The sequence below is a fragment of the Hyperoodon ampullatus genome (assembly GCF_949752795.1).
Source record: "Hyperoodon ampullatus genome assembly, chromosome: 19".
NCBI lineage: Eukaryota > Metazoa > Chordata > Mammalia > Artiodactyla > Ziphiidae > Hyperoodon > Hyperoodon ampullatus.
In genome coordinates this window covers 45,099,225-45,119,150 of record NC_136932.1, presented here as the reverse complement: position 1 = coordinate 45,119,150, position 19,926 = coordinate 45,099,225, and the positions used below count along the sequence as shown (strand labels likewise).

The 19,926-nt window shown below is 40.5% G+C and overlaps 1 protein-coding gene across 3 annotated transcripts in view; it reads right to left on the bottom strand.

Annotated features, from left to right (window-relative positions):
- Positions 1 to 19,926, bottom strand: part of SSH2 (slingshot protein phosphatase 2) — a gene marked incomplete at both ends in the record, with an annotated part of 245,032 nt that overhangs the window by 101,785 nt on the left and 123,321 nt on the right. Inside the window, one exon of one of the 3 annotated variants that reach the window (XM_079725458.1) lies at positions 3,277 to 3,404. The exons of the other annotated variants lie outside the window; for them this stretch is intronic. Coding sequence (XP_079581584.1) covers positions 3,277 to 3,404 — 128 coding nt within the window. Of the gene's footprint in view, positions 1 to 3,276; positions 3,405 to 19,926 lie in introns of those variants that run through there. 3 annotated transcript variants of the gene reach the window in all.

The following is a 19,926-nucleotide window of genomic DNA, read 5'->3' as shown; positions in this document are numbered from 1 at the left end:
TTCTCTTGTCGCGGAGCACGGGCTCTAGGGGCAAGGGCTTCAGTAGTTGTGACTCGCGGGCTCTAGAGCGCAGGCTCAGTAGTTGTGGTGCACGGGCTTAGTTGCTCCGCGGCATGTGGGACCTTCCCGGACCAGGGCTTGAACCCGTGTCCCCTGCATTGGCAGGCGGATTCTTAACCACTGTGCCACTAGGGAAGCCCCTAAAGATTTTTAAATGATGATGAACTGGGCAACACTATAAATGTAAAATAAAAATGATGGCTAAAGCAATACTAATAAATACACTTTAGAAGAAGTGAATATTAGCAAAACTCTCTTAAGAAAAAAAAAAGTGGTAAAAGAGAGACAAAAAGGAAAAGAGAAATATTCTGCAAATTCTTTAAAAGACTGTCTACCTTAACAGCAAAACTCTTCGTGTAGCACATGTTTTCACTACTAAGTTGAAGATGTCAGCACATAAAGATAACTCCTAAGACATAAGTCTCAAAAGTGACCTTGTGGGCCTCCCTGGTGGCGCAGTGGTTGAGAGTCCGCCTGCCGATGCAGGGGATACGGGTTCGTGCCCCGGTCTGGGAGGATCCCATATGCCGCGGAGCGGCTGGGCCCGTGAGCCATGGCCGCTGAGCCTGCGCGTCCGGAGCCTGTGCTCCGCAACGGGAGAGACCACAACAGTGAGAGGCCCGCGTACCGCAAAAAAAAAAAAAAAAAAAAAGTGACCTTGTAACTACTAAGACAGAAGATCATTTTTCTAGTGGTTAAGAGCACTGGCCTAGGAAACATCTGGATTCTAAGGACAGTTTTGTCATTTACAAGCTATATGGTCTTGAGTAATTACTTAACTTCTCTAAGCCTCAGCTACATTATCTGTAAACAGAATAAATTAGTTCATAGGGTGGCTGTGATGATTAAATGAGATAATAATACACATTAAACTTAGCACAGTGGCAAGTGGGCAATAAATGGCAGCTAATAGTTTTTGTTTAATTTCAATTAACACATTTTCCTGGGCAGGGGTTTATAGTTTGTAAATTGTTACCACGCATATAATCTTTAGCGATCCTCTGGGGGAGGAACCACCTTATCCTCATTTTACAGTTTAAGAAACTGAACTCAAATGACTTACCTAAAGTCACTAATTAGTAGGAAAAGAAATCTGTACTTGCTTGACCACACTAGGAAGCAAGATTCAAAACTGCTTTTCCCCAAAAAGCTTAGAAGCTCTGCCTTTTAAGTTTTGTTTAACCTTTTTTTTTAAACTGTAGTTAAATATACATAAAATTTGCCATTTTAACCATTTTTAAGGGTACAGTTCAGTGCCAATAAATACATTCACATTGTTGTGCAACCATCACCACCATCCATCCCCATAACTTTTTCTTCTTCCTCAAATGAAATTCTGTACCTATTAAACACAAACATCTCATTCTCCTCCTCCAACCCCTAGCAACCAGACTACTCTAAGGTCCCTCACATAAGTGGAATCATACAGTACTTGTACTTTGTCACTGGCTTATTTCACTTAGTATGATGTCTTCAAAGTTCATCCATGCTGTAGCATATATCAGAATTTCCTTCCTTTTTAAGGCTGAATAATATTCAGTTGTATTATATACCACATTCTGTTTATCCATGTATCCATTAATGGACATGTGGGTTGCTTCCACTACCTTTTTTTTTTTTTTTTTTTTTTTTTGCAGTACGCGGGCCTCTCACTGTTGTGGCCACTCCCGCTGCAGAGCACAGGCTCCGGACGCGCAGGCCCAGCGGCCATGGCTCACGGGCCCAGCCGCTCCGCGGCATGTGGGATCTTCCCAGACCGGGGCACGAACCCGTATCCCCTGCATCGGCAGGCGGACTCTCAACCACTGCGCCACCAGGGAAGCCCTCCACTACCTTTTTAGAAGTATTGTTAACACTTATTTTGAGATTGGTTATCCACTTTCAGATTCTTCACCCCAATTGTCCTTTTTTCTTTTTTTAAAGGGAAAATATAAGTAAACAGTTGATTTAATTCTGTAGAGTTTATAATACAGAACAGTAAAACCACGATACTGCGGGGGGATATTGTTTTTTCGGTGCGCCACCATGAATCAACACAAAGGAAAAAAGTTGAAATGCAAATTTGATTTGGTAAGAGAGCAAAACAGTTAGTTAAAATAATAAATTAGTTTTAAGATTATCTATAAATCACTTTACATGCTATTCTTGGGACCTTTAATAAGGGATGATGGAAAGTTTCTATTGTTGGACATGAAACTAAAAAGTTCTTTAGGGTTGACCTGGGAGGGAAAGAGAAGTTGCTCAAGTGCCAGGAGTCTGGGAAAACCTCAGTAGGTGACTCTCCTTGAAGGTACTCCGAATGAGTGCTAATACACTACAAAGACCAAACTGCTGCTATCTAAAAGTAACCCTAAATCACTCAACTAGTTTAAGGATGCAACTTGAATAGATGGGAGTCCCTCTACTTTGCCCTTTTTAACTGTGAGATGAGAGAGTTCCTCTACTTCGCCCTAACTGTGAGATGAGATTAACCACAAGCTTGAGCACACAGTTCTCAGAAATAACTAAACCACAATGGAAGGGAGGAACAACTCTAGAGACTTTGAAAACAGTTAAGATTTAAAGATGCAAATGAATCTTGCACTTTGGCGATTGAAGGTGTGCATACAGGCTTGGGTTGTTAGCACGTACTACTACTACAGGCGGAGACAAAAAGAAAAAGAGCCAAACTACTAAAATCCAGTTTTATGAAATAATTTCAGACTACAACCAGCGGGTGTTAAGAATGAACTGCCTTTCTTTGTGTGCACGGCTTGTAACCGAAACCTACGGTCACAAGCAAACTTATTTGAAACAAGAAAACAAAACAACACGGGAGCTTGAGCACCAGCAGGACCCGCAAGGGAGTGCTAGCTTTTCCGGCCGGCGGTTCAGAGCTACTGACCGCCCTTCAGCCCAAGCCTCCCGAATGCCATACGGCTGTCACTCAGTCATCACAATTTCCCCGGGGCGACCTCACTTTCAGATTCTCTCAAAGTGTACCAGAAATGCTCCCAAAGGATTCTTCTGTCCGCCTCCCCACCCCCAGGACACTTTCTCCCTCCAAGAATTACCCTTCCCCTCCACCCCACTATGCCCCCAGACGCCCCGAGACCTGCAAGCAAGCAGGATGCGATTTCGCCCTTGCTTGCTCTCAACTGCCGGGGGAAAGCGGCTGCTGAAAAGCAAACTTTCCGAGCGTTCACAGAGGGGTGGGAGGGCGCGCGGCGCACTCACAGCTGGTTGATGGCGTTCTGCGAGATGACCGCGTTGGCAGAGAAGTAGGGGATCATGTCGGGGCCACTGAGGCTCCAGGTGCAGGCGGGGGGCGCCTTCCTCTCGCGGGCCAACGTGCTCAGGGTCATGGGGCCGGCTCAAGGCGCATAGCTCCGCATCCCGGCCCCCGCCCGGCTCCGGCACGAGGCGCTCGCTTTGGGCTCCGCCGGACTGGAGGCGCGGGCAGCGCGGACTCCCGGCGGAAGAAGTGGGCCCGCCGGGTCGCGCGGAAGCAGCTGCCGTAGCCCTGGGGCTCGGCTGTGGAGTCCCGGCGGCCGGGCGCCTCCAGCAGCCCGCCCCAACTCGCGTCCGGGGCGGGGCGGGGCGGAGCTGAGCGCGCCGGCGGGGAGGGTCCTGAGACCCGAGAGGGTCGGGCCCCGCGGGCGCCCCGCCCCGGAGCTCTTAGCACCCGCCGGATCCGCTGCCGGCGTCGGAGCCTGGGGAACAAGGGTCGGCCCCAAGCCACCTCGGCTTGGGTGAAGGAGTGAAGAGAGCCGGGGGGTGGGCCAGAAAGGCTCGCATTTCATTGGAATGTTTCAACAGAAAGGTCCTGCCTCTTAATCCGCTTTATGCATGAACCTCAAACAAACTCCATTTTTCAAATGACCTTAAAACTTTAAAAGGCTGTACACTCGCAAATGCAATAAATGTTTATCAACGGCTTCCTATGTGCTACGGGCTAGGAAAATGCTGAGATAAACTATTTTTTTTAATAGTTGAAACTATGATGGGGAAAAAAATCTATCTACACTGTCGATAACATCTGCTAATGCTTGTAAATAAATTTACTAACCATCCTCCAAACCAAGGATTCCCAGCCTTAACTGCACATATGAATCCACCTGTGGAGATTTAAAAAAATCCCAATGCCCGGTTGCACCCTAGACAAATCAAATCGGAATCTCTTAAAGTTGGGATCTAGAAATCAGTATTTTTCAAAGCTCCCCTGGTAATCCCATTGCGCAGCCTGGTTGAGAACTACTGTGTCAAATGATCTAGAGAGGAAGACGGGCTAGAGATTATATCCTCACTGTACCGATGTGGAAACACTGAGGGTCTAGCCAGATGATCTTATTTGTAATTGACTTAGGAACTTAGATAGGAACTCCCGTTTTATAACTCCTGATCTAAGGCTTTCCCCACCAAACCCTATTCCCTGATGCTTTATGATTTTCCTTAACAACTCGCTGAGCAGTGCCTTTCACCTGAACAGGGACCAGCTCTGTAAAAAGAGAATCTCTTTTCTCTCTCACCTACACATTATGCTATGTGTAGTGGCTTACAAAAGGGACTGGCCCCCTTCAGGCACTCAGTAAAAGTTAGCTCCCTGGGCTTCCCTGGTGGTGCAGTGGTTAAGAATCTGCCTGCCAATGCAGGGAACACGGGTTCGATCCCTGGTCCGGAAAGATCCCACATGCCGCGGAGCAACTAAGTCCGTGCGCCCCAACTACTGAGCGCTCTAGAGCCCGCGAGCCACAACTACTGAGCCTACGTGCTACAACTACTGAAGCCCACGATCCTAGAGCCTGTGCTCCACAAGAGAAGCCCCCGTAATGAGAAGCCCGCACACCGCAACGAAGAATAGCCCCCGCTCACTGCAACTAGAGAAAGCCCGTGTGCAGCAACGAAGATCCAATGCAGCCAAAAATAAACTAATTAAAAAAAAAAGTTAGCTCCCTTATCTCTTATCCTTACTGTCTCATCAGAACAAGTATTTTTGGGCATCAGTATTTTTAGCTTTTATGAATACTTGACTAAAATATACATTGATATAAGTTGCTTTAGGAATTCCAGAGCCAAAAATTAATAATTAAAAAAAAAGACTTCACTATCATAAGAGATCATGAGAAAAAATTATAAGAGAAAGTAGAATTATAGACTATAATTAGGAAGAACTCACTTTACTACTCAGCATATGCTAGAATCAAGAAGAAATGTCTTTGTTTTATATAAAATTTCAGACTTCTTTTCCTATTGGAAAGTTTGGCAATTTTCAAAATACCAGTAATGAAATAATCTAAACTATAAATTCTATGTCTACAACCAGAATCCCTCTTTTGTTAGTTGATCCTTCCATAAAACAAAGTTGTTGCCAAGGCACTGAGGGACTGGAAATATTGCAAACTCATTCCAGAAATAGATATCTAAATTAAGAAGGAACTAGTTGGCAAGTGAAGAGTTAATGAAAGGTCTGGACTTCGGAGTCCAGTGCATCATCATCTTCCTCCATCTCTAGGAAGGAAAAATTTTGAAAGATTTATTCAGGCTATGTCAGCAGGCACCCAAATGGCAGTGTAAGAAAAAATCTGCTGATACACCCCAAAATAAATTGCTTTAAATATCTGGCAAACTTGCCAGTTTGAAACTTCCTCCAGGCTGTAATTTATTACAGCCTCCTGCAGTGATTTAAAAAAAAAAACAAAAAACAAGAAAACCGTAGCAGGCTGTTTGGAACAGCACTGTTAAGGTGAGTCCAGTTCCTTTCATGACACAGCAGTGATAGGATTTTATTGAAGTCAACACTTAAATGACGCCGTTTAGGAAAAGATGATGTCATGGTAATCATTTGTATCTGCCGGAAAAAGAACTCAGCAGGAAATGTATTTTACTCAATGCAACACTTAATATCTCTGGCATTTCAAAACGCTAGAGATAAAGATTTCATAAATATGTATACTTGTCTTTTATAAATAGGTTCCTATAGTGACACCCCATAAGTGCATAGTCCTTTGTTTGTCCTCAAAAGACTTCTGTCAGTGCCCGTTCAACAAAAGGAGACTATTTTAACACCCCCATCGAGGCCTTTTCAAAAGCTTTTCAAAGTTCAATTCTCATTTTGAACTGTAATATAGAAAATTGGGAAAGTGCTAGAACATGCCTCTTGGTTTTTAAGGAAAAAAAAAATCATCTCTGCAGACTGAGGTACCTTTAAGGAAATAGTTCTTTCTACTACTGTTTCAAAAAGTTGAACAAATTCGGTTTCTTTTCACAATCTGCAGAGTGTCAAAATGTCAATCAATTTAGTTTCAGCTCAATTTAATCCTTTACTCTCCAGTGTCAGGAAACAAGGCTCTAGGGAGCAAGTTCTCTGTACCCAAGCATCTAGGAATTCAAAAATGATTCCAAATTAAATTGAGCAGCATGAAATAAACTAAGCTAGTTTTCTACTCCACATGAAGTCAGAAGGGGCTTTCTCTAAAAAAAAAAAAATCTGCACAAAGGCCCTGAAGAAAAATCACTGCATTTCTTTATACTGTTGCTTGAATTTAGTAGACTTGAAATGAATTTTGTCATGTCATTTGCTGACTATTTCAAGGGTCAGAAATATGAATATTCTAAAATGTTAATTTGGCTCTTGACAGCATTAGCTATGACCAAATTAAATTTTTTGTAGACTCATATATTAATAGCATTAAAAAAATTTTAAGTAATAGATGTCTCTTGTATCCATAAGATACTTCCATTACTATGTTTCCATGTGTCCCTCCATAAGGTATAAACACTGTACAACTGTATAAAACCAGAGACTTGCATACTGACCTAACTGTACTCCAGGACAGGTCCAAAGGTGAATTGTGAAGGATGTGAACATGCTTTTGTTGCTGTAACAAAATTTCAACATGGGTGGATCACTTGAATTGACAATAGCTAATGAGCTAAAAGGTGACAATGTTATAGTACCAAAAACTGCGGGCTAGAAACCAGAGGACCTAAATTTAGTTCTAACACAGTCATTTAATAATCTAAGGTTTTGGTCAAGTCACTTAACTTCATCTGTAAAATGGGATAATAAAACCCTAAGGAAATATCTCAAGATCTGTTTTTGGGAGAGTCGGGAACCTTAGGAAAGAAATTTCATCCAATCTGGAGATCCTGAAAAATGGATTTAATCCACTTAATGCAGTCATTTAGTTCAAAGCAGTACAGCCCAACAGTTAAAAACTCTGGCTGGATTTCCCTGGTGGCACAGTGGTTAAGAATCCACCTGCCAATGCAGGGGACACGGATTCGATCCCTGGTCCGGGAAGACCCCACATGTTGTGGAGCAACTAAGCCCATGCGCCACAACTACTGAACCTGCGCAGGCTCTAGAGCCCATGAGCCACAACTACTGAAGCCCGTGCGCCTATAGAGCCCATACTCCGCAACAAGAGAAGCCACCACAGTGAGAAGCCCGTGCACCTCAAAGAAGAGTAGCCCCTGCTCACTGCAGCTAGAGAAAGCCTGCACGCAGCACCAAAGAGCCAACGCAGCCAAAAATAAATATTAATTAATTAATTAATTTTAAAAAGAACTTTAAAAATAATTTTTTTTAAGTTTATTAAAAAACCCCAACAAACTCTGGCCTTGGAATTAATAGGCTGAGTTTGAATCCTAGTGCCACCAACAGCTATGAACTTTAAATAGCTACTCAATCTAGGGCTCAGTATTAGTTCCTAATTTATGAGGTTATTGGGAGGATTAATTAAATTAACACATATAAAGCACTGAAAAGAGTGCCTGGCACAAAAATCTACTTTTTGGCCTTAATGGCTCTGTAAGCTTAAGAGAGCTAAGGGAAAGGTTGAGGAGATTGCCCTTCAGGAATAAAATCAGAGAGTTGGAGCGTTCAATGAAGAATCTTAGATCAGAGTGCAGGATTATAATAAATTTTTACATTTTTATTAAAATGTTTCTGCTTTTCTAACTCTTCCATGTATCTTATCCTTTGAGTGTTTCTCTAAGGTAAAAGACGTATGTGCTTTTCTTGTTTTTTTGTTTTTTTTTTTTTGTTTTTTTTTTTGTTTTTTTGCGGTATGTGCTTTTCTTTAGGTTGTTCAGAAAGCATGTGTGTGCGTGTGTGGGGGGCGCAAGGGGACTCTGAAGTCAGTCTGGCAACCTTCAGGTAAAGTCCACTGTGTATTTTAGTTTATTCACTGAGAAAATGAAAATGTTGGACTAGAGATAATCCTCTATGCTCTTTTCCACCAACCTGAAAAACAGCTAAAGCGGGCAACATTAAAATGGCAATGAATCTGGTATCAGAAAGTTCTAGATTCTAGCTACTTTGTCCACAGGCAAAACTTACTCTGTTCCAGTCCTGATTCCTTTAATCTTAAAGTGGGATGGTAATGCTTACCTCCCAGGTTTACTAAGATACACAGACACAAGTGCTTTGTAAACAGGACAGCACTAAATTTTTGTATTTTTACCGTCCATAAATTGCTAATCAGCTTCCAATAACAGAAAGCATTGTATTTGTTTGTATTTGGGATGAGAAGTTGATGAATGAATGAAAATTAAAATACAAATAAATTTCCCCTATATACCACCATTTCATTCAGGAAGTCTTTACTATTCTTGTTTTCCAGGCAGTTAATTATATATTGCCATCTTGTAGTAACATGAGATCTGCAGGGCTTACTGGGATTTTGCTTTCTTTCTTTTTTAAGCTTTGAAATAATAGTATTAACTTATATAACTTTATTTTTTTAAATACCTAGTCATAAGAAAGAATGATTATACCAATCAGAAGACCTATTTGTATTTTTATGTTTTCTCTAAGGGGCTTGATCTAGAGAAATAAATAGTAAATTAATCTCCTGAGGGTCAAAAGGGAGAAAACCAACACTTTAAAGAGTTACAAAACAAAAAGCCTGTTACCTAGAGTAGCACAACAGTCTGTCTCCTGTTAATCTGTAAAATGCTAGGATAAAACTCTCAAGATAATACCCCTAATTTTCAAACTTGTTGCCCAGACAGTACCTAGAGGTATCTTGCTACACTTAGTCAAAGGCACTCTTCATTCAATACAATACACTAAACTCTGTAAACAAAGGCTCTTAAAAGCGATCAAGTTTTGCAATCACCACGAGGCTAATAGTTTTATTTAAAAGAATATCTGACAATAGTTTTAAACACTGGATTAAACAATGTCACTGAGCCCTTCCAATCCTTTCTATGGAACTTTCCACCGTAAGAGCAATGGGGAATACCGAAAAGATCTGCCTATCAACTCCATGAGAGGCAGATCTAAGGCACTCATCCCCCATAGTCTTAACCATATGCTCTAGTAGGAAGAGATGTTGAAATGCTGCTTTCTTCAGGTTACAAAAGCCTCACACTCTATTGTTTAGTAAAAATAATAGGCATTTATAGATCACTTTTCACATCCAACACACCGTACAAAACATTTAACCATTTAATCCGCACAATCTCTTTAAACATTAAAAAAATTTTTTTAAACACATGCTCAGAAACATTTTTCTTTTCAGTATTCAGAAAGATAAAGTAAAAGTCACTCTTCTCAGCCCCATCATCCTACTCCCAGGGATGATTGTTAATACTTCCAGAAATTTTCCTTGCATAAGCAAACATTAATATATTGTAGCTGCTCTTTAAGAAACACACATGCACACAAGCCATAATTATATTATGCATATTATTCTGCTTTGTGCTCCCCACACACTTATCACTATATCTTGGACACTTTTCCATGTTTATAAAGATGTACCTCATTCTTTTAAAGGAGTGCATACTATTCTATTTTACAGTTATATATAATTTATTTAAATAGTCCTCTACTGATGAACATTTAAATTGTTTCCAATCTTTACTATTATATACAGTATCACTATGAACATGTTTTCACACAATCTTTGGGCATTCATGTGAATTATTTGTTGGATGGATACCTAGAGGTGGAATTGGCAGTTAGTTAAAATATTTTAAACATCTCAGGAATCGGCAGACATTATCAAATTGCCTTCCTAAAGGGTTTAGTTTTTTGTTTTCCACTGGAATCTTTGTGTCTCCTCCCACACTGTGATCTATTAAATTAACTCAGGGCCCAAGATTCTCTTCTACACATCTTTTACATACTGCGTTAAAAAATATATATATATATCAATATATGTATATACACGTACATATGTGTACGTATATGTATATAATATGAGAAAAGTAAAACATGCTTAAGGAAACTAGAGAAATATACTAAGTTATAAAGAAAAATATGAAGAACTATATTATAGACAATTAATTTAAAAGAATTAGACTGTAAAAAATATAGTACATAAACTATTTTGAAGATAATTTTTAATTCAAAAGATGTTTTAAGATCTTGTTTGATGCTAATGATGTAGAAGACATTATAGGTGAATAAGCCAAATATGGCCTAATACTATCAATGTCCTGAAATGGGGTGAGACAGAGATAGAAAAATGGGAAATAAATTTGGGAGTAACATAATACGGAATCTAGAGGAGCTGAGAAGGTCTTGAAAGTAAAAACAATAACTGATATTTATTGAGCTGACACTCACTGTGTACCAGATCCTCTATTAAGAGTTTACATGCAGTATCTCAATTCTCACAAACAACCTATGATTCTATTATTATCTTTACGAGGCTCAGAGAGGTTAAATGATTTGCCTAAGGTAATACAGTAGTATTTCAAACTCAGCCAGTTATTCTGGCTCCAGAACCTGTTTTGTTAATCAGTCTTCTACATTGTCTGCATGATTATGTAGGTTCACTACCGAACAGGTTAAGTCTGAAAAGGTCTACTGCCAAAAGGAAGAACTCCTGCGGACCTTAAATACCTACCTTCCTGCACCTGGTGTTTTCTCCTCTACTAGATCCTAGCTATAGCTAGCAGGTCCTGACAATAATAGGGACCTAACCCAGTACTAAATATAGCAGTAAGATGATCTTCTGGCTGTTGTATACCATCCTCTTGCTACCAGATCCCTTAGAACTCTGTATTTCAAACTCCTATTCATCCCAAGACATTTTTCAAAGCACTTACATCTAAACATATTTTTGTTTCCCTAGTTTTGTTTTACACAGCATCTTACATGAAGGAGGCATTTAATGTATTTGTGGATAACCATGGGATCATCATCTCATTTGATGTTTTAAATAAACCTACTAGTTGGGCAGGTATTAGCATTCCTTGCTACAGTTAAGGAAAAGATGAACCAGACTAATGTCTAGGTGACAAGAAGCCTAGACTCTAGGCTAAGGTGTGTCCAATTCATCCAGTCTCAGATCCATTTATCTACGCTCAGATGTGTCCAGTTCAATCTGTCAACATACTATTGACAGATTAACTGAATACAGTTGGACTCATCCTGAACACCTTAAGGCCAGACACTCTAGATACTGATTATCAAAATGAGTTAAGCCCTTTTATAATAATTCCCTACTTAAAACCCCCAAATAGTTCCTTATTCCCTTTCAGATCAAGTCCAAGCTCTTCTTCTGGCCTTCAGATCCTCCATTATTTATTTATTTATTTATTTATTTCCTTTTTTTTTTTTTTTAATTTATTTTTGTCTGCGTTGGGTCTTTGTTGCTGTGTGCGGGCTTTCTCTAGCTGTGGCGAGTGGGGGCTACTCTTCATTGCGGTGCGCAGGCTTCTCATTGCGGTGGTTTCTCTTGTTGCAGAGCATGGGCTCTAGGCGCACTGGCTTCAGTAGTTGTGGCATGTGGGCTCAGTAGTTGTGGCACGTGGGCTCAGCAGTTGTGGCGCATGGGCTTAGTTGCTCCACGGCATGTGGGATCTTCCCAGACCAGGGCTCGAACCCGTGTCCCCTGCATTAGCAGGCAGATTCTTAACCACTGCACCACCGGGGAAGTCCCAGATCCTCCATAATTTAAATCCTACTGTAATCCAGCCATTACGGCATATTATTCTCAACTCCATCCCTTCTCCAACACAATCGGTGTAACTATTTTTTACCCATTCTCCCAAAACAAATCCTTGCCATAATTGGGTGGTTTCTATCCTGTCCTCCTATATCTGAGTCTCCCTCTCCTCTCTGTTCAAATTATTCCTTCTCTAAGACCTTTTTTTTTTTTTTTTGCGGTACGCGGGCCTCTCACTGCTGTGGCCTCTCCGTTGCGGAGCACAGGCTCCGGACGCGCAGGCCCAGCAGCCATGGCTCATGGGCCTAGCTGCTCCACGGCATGTGGGATCTTCCCGGACTGGGGCACGAACCCGTGTCCCCTGCATCGGCAGGCGGACTCCCAACCACTGCGCCACCAGGGAAGCCCTCTGAGACCATTTTTATCCAGGTTATCCATGTATAAAATATTTTCAAGGCCTGGTTCAATTCTCAGCTCTTTCGTTAATTAAAAACTCTACAGTGTTTTCACATACATCCTCACTTGATTCTTATTGAAATCCTATGTATAGGTAAATAGAGCTAGCTGGGATTATCAGCTTCATTTTATTGGTGTGGAAATTGAGGCTCAAAAATTAAGGGACCTGCCCAAGTCTACATAGCAAGTGTCAGAGTTAGGATTTGAACTGAGGCCTTCTGATTAAGTCCAATGATCAATTCCTGGTTTATAGTATGCTATGACTCTTTTCTAATGCCTTTAGAATTTATTTATTTAAAAAAATAATAAATTTATTGATTTATTTATTTTTGGCTGCGTTGGGTCTTCGTTGCTGCGTGTGGGCTTTCTCCGGTTGCAGTGATTGAGGGCTACTCTTAGTTGCGGTGCGTGGGCTTCTCATTGCGGTGGCTTCTCTTGCTGTGGAGTACAGGCTCTGCGCGCGTGGGCTTCAATAGTTGCGGCTCGCAGGCTCACAGTGCAGGCTCAGTAGTTGTGGCGCACAGGCTTAGTTCATCTGCGGCATGTGGGATCTTCCCTGACCAGGGCTCGAACCTGTGTGCCCTGCATTGGCAGGTGGATTCTTAACCACTGTACCACCAGGGAAGTCCCTCCTTTAGCATTATCATCTGTATTTTTATTCAAGGTCTTATTCTCTATTTTATATCACATATGCCACATAATTTATCTCTCTGCTGAAGCAAATCACGTACAGTAACTCTCTTTTGTGGACTTCATAGAGCCTAGCACAGTGCCGGGCAAGTCATAAGCATTAAATATATTCTGGTTTGGGCTTCCCTGGTGGCGCAGTGGTTGAGAGTCCGCCTGCCGATGCAGGGGATGCGGGTTCGTGCCCCGGTCCGGGAGGATCCCACATGCCGCGGAGCGGCTGGGCCCATGAGCCATGGCCGCTGAGCCTGTGCGTCCGGAGCCTGTGCTCCGCAACGGGAGAGGCCACAGCAGTGAGAGGCCAGTGTACCGAAAAAAAAAAAATATATATATATATATATATATATTCTGGTTGGTTGATCCTTTACCCCACACCCCACTATATTCTGCTTAGGGCTCTAGATAAATATTCCCTGAAGGAATCAATATGTTAATGACAGAGGGTCTCTCTTCCTGGGAGCTCCTGATATGGGGAGAAATCCCTAGGACTCCTTTTCATTGCCTCATCTTTCTGCTGCCTCTTGCTCTTTGGGTAGATGCCTCCTCCATACAGAGAATACAGCAGAGGGCCTGGAACACAGTCCAGTATGTAAGGGTTTTATTTTTATTTTCAAGCCTGCTCTAGACTTTCAGGAGCCAAAAGTTCAAATCGCAGCAGGATTGATTCAGCCCTTTCACAAGCAATTTAGTACTATGCAGTTTGTTTAGACTGATCAAGTTTCCAGGCCCTGGCTGAGCAGCATCATTATCTCTCCAAGCTTTCATGTATCAGCTTCCCTGGCCATATTTCACTTTCCATGTCTTTCTTCTCTGAAATCAGGTGAACATGCAAAATTACACAGTTATACACAATTTTGTACTTTTCAACAACCTTCAAATATCTTCATGGAATTTAAATACAATACAGGAAGTTTCTGGGTTTTTTTTCTTTTCCCTGCCTCGGTTAGGCAAAAATCAAGAAGGATGCAAAAGTTATACTCCTCAATTCTCAGTAGGAAGGGGGTACTCTGTATCATTCTTCAGCTAGTACATCAACTAACTGAGAAGAGATATGGTATTGCTCGATTCTATTCAATCCACCTCAGCTGGAGGCCAACTGGACAATGGATCTTAAGTGAAATGAAAAATACTTTGCCAGGGGAAAAGAAGACTAGGTAGCAACTCTTTCTCTTAATGTTTAATTGTGAAATATTTCAAACATACAGCAAAGAACAGAGAGGATAACACACAGCCAGATACTCAGTAGACAGCAGGATCACGTTCTAACATTTTACTCTTCAGATTTTAAAACATTACAGTTGAAGCCCCCTGTGAACTTCTCTATGAGCACTTTCCCCTTCCTCTATGCACATAACTACTCTCCTGAATTTGGTGTTCATCTTTCCATTCATGTGTTTATATTATGCATGTGGAATATTTTTCTTTAATATAAAACTCATTCAGAAAATTACAGCTTATAAGCATTGAACTTAAAAACATTTTTTTCTTAAGGTTGCTATATAAAATACACATAAGAGAATAAATAAAAACGTTTTCCTGCTTAAAAACTTCTAGTCCAGGGATGGATAGATGAGTAGATATATGATAAAGCCAATACAGCAAAACGTTAATTGTGAATCCAGGGGGGATGTGTATTTGAGTGTTTACTGTATACTTCTTTCAACTTGCTTGCATGTTTACATTTTTTTTCCTTTAATTTTATTTATTTATTTTTGGCTGTGTTGGGTCTTCATTGCTGTGTGTGGGCTTCCTCTAGTTGCAGCGAGTGGTGGTTACTCTTCGTTGCCGTGTGTGGGCTTCTCATTGCTGTGGCTTCTCTTGTTGCGGAACATGGTCTCTAGGCGTGCGGGCTTCAGTAGTTGCGGCACATGGGCTCTAGAGCGCAGGCTCAATAGTTGTGGCACACGGGCTTAGTTGCTCCGCGGCATGTGGGATCTTCCTGGACCAGGGCTCGAACCCGTGTCTCCTGCACTGGCAGGCGGATTCTTAACCACGCCACCAGGGGAGCCCTACATTTTTTTAAAATAATAAAATATTAGGAACCCCCCCAAAATCTCTAGTTCATATTTTGTCTAAAAATCTCAGTGAGGAAGGACATCAACTGGTTTCAGATGCTTAAGGATCTAGTATACTTACAGAAAATAATTATTAGGCTTGATAGTCTAATTACTGTTTAAGCTCTTACTTTATGGTATGTAACAAATAAAAAGAGAAAAGACCAGTTCCTCTAAGATTAATCTTCACAGAGCCACATCTTATAAAGCAGCAATTTCAGCTTTGACCTTTCCATCCTTTTCTGGAGTTCATAAAATGATTTGTTTGTAATCCCTTTCTCATCATGATTTAAGCCCCCAAATGGAAAACTGTTTATGGTTGATAAGCACACCTAATAAAATGAGTGTATTAAAAAATTAGAAGAGCAATACTTTAAAATGTTTTTAAAAGATTTTTATAGTCCCTCTCACAAACCTTCTAAAGGAACTCATCTCAGGAAAATGCTCTGCTACAAGTTGATCTTGAGAAGAACTAGCACAAAAGACATTCACTACTGGTAAAATAAATACCACTGTGATATAGTATTACACAATAGTACTTTGCCTGCTGTTTGAGGTATTTTCATATTTGTATATTATTTTTGCCTGACAATAAGCACACTAATTTTTTTTTTAAGGAAGAGGAAACGGAGTCTCCAAGAATGATTCTACTTGTGTCAAGTCATGCAGCCAATACAAACACAGGCCTCCTAAATTCAATACCAGTGCTCTTTTCATATAACTGAGAACAATGAACTAAAAATCTTTTTGTTTTAGTGGCATTTAAAAAATGACTACATTACCAGAAATTACACTATTTATCATTTGTTTGTAAAGTACTTTACCTTAAGTGGCCTAATTTAATAGTAATTACTCTTTGGGGTTGATATTTTCATAATTTTACAGGTAAAGTAACATATTAAGAGAAAACTAAGCTTAATGAGGACTTTTTTTTTTTTTTTTTTTTTTAGTATTTATTTATTTGGCTGCGCCGGGTCTTAGTTGTGGCATACAGGATCTTTAGTTGTGGCATGCGGGATCTAGTTCCCTGACCAGGGATTGAACCCGGGCCCCCTGCATTGGGAGCGTGCAGTTTTAGCCACTGGACCACCAGGGAAGTCCCATGAAGACTGTTTTAATTATAGCATACTGCCTTCCAAAAGGAAGGTCCTTCAAGGAAAAGGATTATGCTGGGTTAAAAACAGCAATTCCATTTTGGGCAATGAGAGATATTGTTGCATCAACACAATTCTTAACAAAAAATTTTTAAGAAAAATTGTGTACTTATTAAAATTAAATTTAACATTTTAAATTAAAATTTAAAATATGCACAAGCTGACTTTTGAAAACTGAGCAAATAAAAAGATATGATAAATGATTGTCAAAAATAAAGTCAGTGAAATTTACTGATTGCTGAACACTGCTTATAATTATAGTCCTTTTTAAATCATAGAAAATAAATTTGGGGCTTTGTGTGTGAGCCTAGTGACAGATTTAGCTAACAGTGAATGAATTACAGTTAAAGAGTTATTTTCTTCTTATAATATTACCAGGTGTAATTTATTCTAGATATTATTGGAACAGAAGTGGATGATTAAATATGATGTTACAGTTAATTAAACGGTAATAAAAACATAGCCCCCCTAACCCTGCCCCATTCTGAAACTCTTACAGCTGAATGTAATCCAAAGTGGCACCTAAATACACATTTAAAAGTTAATTCTTTCAGGGGCTTACCTGGTGGCGCAGTGGTTGAGAATCCACCTGCCAATGCAGCGGACACGGGTTTGAGCCCTGGTCTGGGAAGATCCCACATGCTGCGGAGCAACTAAGCCCGTGCGCCACAACTACTGAGCCTGCGCTCTAGAGCCTGCAAGCCACAACTACTGAAGCCCATGTGCCACAACTACTGAAGCCCGCACGCCTAGAGCCCATGCTGTGCAACAAGAGAAGCCATCACAATGAGAAGCCCGCATACCACAACAAAGAGTAGCCCCCGCTAGCCGCAACTAGAGAAAGCCTGCGTGCAGCAACGAAGACACACAGCCAAAAATAAATAAATAAAATAAATCTATAAAAAAAGTTAATTCTTTCAAGAAGGAATTTCGTCACTTAAAAAAAAAAGCACACAAATACCTGTCTTTGTGGGCTGTAAGTGTTCTTTGTAAAGATGCAATCCCTGTTTAAAGGCATCTTAATTCTGCACAGCCACCCCATCTCCAAAGAGCAATATTGATATAGGACTATATAGAGTGATACCGCTTGAATGAGGGATGCATTCCATCAAATATTAAGTTCACATCTCTGAAGGGAGTTCAAATTTTGCTCTGCATCAAAAAAAACCCATAAGGGGTAGCCATGTTTTCCCCTAAGAACCCTGTTTTTTACAAAATCTCAAGGGAAAGAGAGCTTTAGTTAGTCAAACTGAAGCATTAACTACGAAAAACTTTCTGCTTACTCTTTTTTTTTTTTTTTTTTTTTTTTTTTTTTTTTTTTTTTTTGCGGTACGCGGGCCTCCCACTGTCGTGGCCTCTCCCGCCGCGGAGCACAGGCTCCGGACGCGCAGGCCCGGCGGCCATGGCCCACGGGCCCAGCCGCTCCGCGGCATGCGGGATCCTCCCGGACCGGGGCACGAACCTGCATCCCCTGCATCGGCAGGCGGACTCTCAACCACTGCGCCACCAGGGAAGCCCCTCTGCTTACTCTTTTACATGGGTATAATAAGTACTGGAATGATAAGTACTAAGAATCTAGGGAAAATTCTGAAATAATAAAAAAAGGAACCCTAGGAATCAGAGTATTAAATTTCTTATGCTGAACCTTCAAAATAGGGCTTTTACAGTCCTAAATGTTAATTTACGTTTGGACATATACTATACTTATTGTTTATATTTTACAGATGGGTAAACAGAGGCATACCAAAACAGTGAATGCCAATTTTGCCAGGTACCATGTTAGTGTGAGATATTCAAAGAAGTATGAGAATATGTAATTATATACCAAACAGCTCCCTGTAAAGCAGGGGAGACAGATGAAATATGTGAAAAAAAAAAATGGCCCTCAGTCCACCAAACATGCTTTTTACAGGTTTGCATTTGCAGATGTTGTTCACTTAACTTGAAAAACCTATTCCTCCCCTCCTCTCATCACTACCCAAAGCTGTCTGGTTAATGCCTTTACTCAAGATGCCTTCTGTAAAGGTTATAGTGGGTTATAAACGTTCTTAGTAATAGTAAATAATTTATTGAGCATTTACTGTGTGCTAAGCATCATGCCAAACTATGTAAATGAATGATATCTCATTTCATCATCACGGCAATTTTATGAGAACTGCTAACCAGCGTTCACTTTTAAGGAATTTCCTGGAATAACTGACAGTCTCCATTCTCTCTGTAAAGCATCCTACCATAGTAGCAGAGATGCTCCTGCCTAACAGGTTACTCCTCTCTAGTATGCCTGTTCACTTCTGCTTTTACAAGTTGGATGATCATCAAGAATATTTGTATTTGTTTTAAGAACTGTTGGTTCCGATGTAGAGAATGGACTTGAGGACACGGGAAGGGGGAAGGGTAAGCTAGGACGAAATGAGAGAGTGGCATGGACATATGTACACTACCAAATGTAAAACAGATAGCTAGTGGGAAGCAGCCACATAGCACAGGGAGATCAGCTTGGGGCTTTGTGTCCACCTAGAGGGGTGGGATACGGAGGGTAGGAGGGAGATGCAACAGGGAAGAGATATGGGGATATATGTTTATGTATAGCTGATTCACTTTGTTATACAGCAGAAACTAACACACCATTGTAAAGCAATTATATTCCAATAAAGATGTTAAAAAAAAAAAGTGACAGAAACAAATCCTTCCCCCCCCAAAAAAAACCTGTTGGTTCCTATTGCAATCATAGTTATATAATTTAATGAAACATTATGTAAACCAATTACAAATGAATACAAAAATAATTTATTTCTATGAAAATAAAGTCTGATGCTTTTGAAAAACCTAAAAAGAGGAGAGTTACTTTAAAAATTGCTGTTGAAGGCTCTTCAATAATTGGTGCTGGGAAAACTGGACAGCTACATATAAAAGAATGAAATTAGAACACTCCCTAACACCATACACAAAAATAAACTCAAAATGGATTAAAGACCTCAATGTAAGGCCAGACACTATTAAACTCTTAGAGGAAAACATAGGCAGAACACTCTGTGACATAAATCACAGCAAGATCCTTTTTGACCCACCTCCTAGAGAAATGGAAAGAAAAACAAAAATAAACAAATGGGACCTGAAGAAACTTAAAAGCTTTTGCACAGCAAAGGAAACTATCAACAAGATGAAAAGACAACCCTCAGAATGGGAGAAAATATTTTCAGATGAAGCAATTGACAAAGGATTAATCTCCAAAATTTACAAGCAGCTCATGCAGCTCAATATCAAAAAAACAAACAACCCAATCCAAAAATGGGCAGAAGACCTAAATAGACATTTCTCCAAAGAAGATATACAGATTGCCAACAAACACGTGAAAGGATGCTCAACATCACTGATCATTAGAGAAATGCAAATCAAAACTACAATGAGGTATCACCTCACACCAGTCAGAATGGCCATCATCAAAAAATCTACAAACAATAAATGCTGGAGAGGGTGTGGAGAAAAGGGAACCCTCTTGCACTGTTGGTGGGAATGTAAATTGATACAGCCACTATGGAGAACAGTATGGAGGTTCCTTAAAAAACTAAAAATAGAACTACCATACCACCCAGCAATCCCACTACTGGCATATACCCTGAGAAAACCGTA